The sequence below is a fragment of the Tupaia chinensis genome, unplaced genomic scaffold (assembly GCF_000334495.1).
Source record: "Tupaia chinensis unplaced genomic scaffold, TupChi_1.0 Scaffold148004_1, whole genome shotgun sequence".
Taxonomy (NCBI): Eukaryota; Metazoa; Chordata; class Mammalia; order Scandentia; family Tupaiidae; genus Tupaia; species Tupaia belangeri.
In genome coordinates, this window is record NW_006207854.1 from 391,309 (window position 1) to 392,748 (window position 1,440).

The following is a 1,440-nucleotide window of genomic DNA, read 5'->3' on the forward strand; positions in this document are numbered from 1 at the left end:
TGCGGGGACCGGGCGCGAGCTCCCGGCGGAGGGGGCGACTAAGAAAGCGGGAGACTGAGGCTCAGAAATGGAGAGGGGGGGGCTCAAGGAAACGGGAGGGCTCCCAGAAGGAGGGGACAGTTGGGACCAAAAGAGCGAACGGATGAGAAGACCACAGGGAGAGCTAGAGAGCGCCAAGGGGCACCAGGAAAGGAGAGGCCCGGAGGGTCCATCACGAGGAAAACAGAAGGGCAGCGGGAGGCTCGAGGGGCCACGAGCCTCAGGAGACGCAAGCGAAGGAGTAGCCCTGGTCTGCAGGGGACAAAGAGCGATTGAAGGGCGGGCGGAGCAAGGAGCGAGGAGGGAGAATAAGAAAGAGGGTTGCAAGGGAGGAGAGAGGAAGGATAATGAGGAGTCTACTAGACTCAGGCTTCGAAGACCTTAGGGTCTGGGAGACCCGGGGATCATTTGCCTGCCAGGGTGTCCCACAGGATCCCGAGTACCGAGAGCAGCTGACTCCTCTTTTCTGGCTCAGACTGTTCCCTGGACCGCCTTCTCCCAGGATTTTGAACCCCTGCTGTTCCTCTGCCCCTTCCTCACCGAGTTCCAGGCCAGGCCGCTTTTTCCTGGGGGCTCTTTGCTCCATCTTCTCTGATCAATCCCCTTAACCCTGCTTCTAAACAAGGGAGAAATGGGTGGGCACCCCCACCTTATTCCTCCATGCTGGACAAACACATCCCTGGGTGGTGAGCCCTTTTCCCAACCCCTAGGAGGGGAAATAGACCTCCCTCAACTCCTCCCCCACCCTCCAGCCTCCTCTGGGGGTCCGCGAGTCTTCTCCATCGGGTTGTATGAGGCGCTCCTCTTCCTCGAGTGCAGTAAAGTGTTTGGGTTGCATAAACTGAAATATGTCTGCTCTCATCAAAATATTTGTCACATTATTTGAGGCCCAGCTAGCTACTCCACTGCTCCTCCTTCACCCTCCCTTACCAGCCCACCAGGGAGGGCTCTGCCTTTCAGAGGGCTCTGCCTTTCCCAGGCCTCTGGCTGGCTGCTAAAGAATGACCCCCAGCCTCCTTCTTCCAGCCCACCCGCTGGCCTTCCCTACCCAAAATTGAGATTGCTTTCCCCTGCCCAGGGCTAGGAGGGAAAGGACGGTTGTGAGAGGACCCTCCACTCACTGAGAGCTGCCTCCAGGTATAAGTGGCCCCCGCCACCATGGAGAAAGGTGGGGGGATGATTGGCTAAAGAGCATTTATTCAGGGCTTACAGGGTGCCAAGCCCCTTGCTGAATACTTACCTATGTGATCACACTTGATCTTCTCCATCAATCCAAAGGCGAAAAGCCCAGCATTACTCTCATTTTACAGATAGAAACTGAGGCTACGGGAAGTTACATTTGCCCAGAGTCACGCCACTAGTAACTGGGAGAGCCGGGATTCAAAGCCGCAGTCTGGCTCC

The 1,440-nt window shown here is 57.0% G+C and overlaps 1 protein-coding gene across 1 annotated transcript in view; it reads right to left on the bottom strand.

Moving 5' to 3' along the window:
• The window catches only part of C1QL1 (complement C1q like 1), a 35,323-nt gene that overhangs the window by 9,504 nt on the left and 24,379 nt on the right, over window positions 1-1,440 (bottom strand). The window contains exon 5 of the mRNA XM_006170026.1: window positions 1,280-1,337. Coding sequence (XP_006170088.1) covers window positions 1,280-1,337 — 58 coding nt within the window. The remainder of the gene's footprint in view (window positions 1-1,279; window positions 1,338-1,440) is intronic.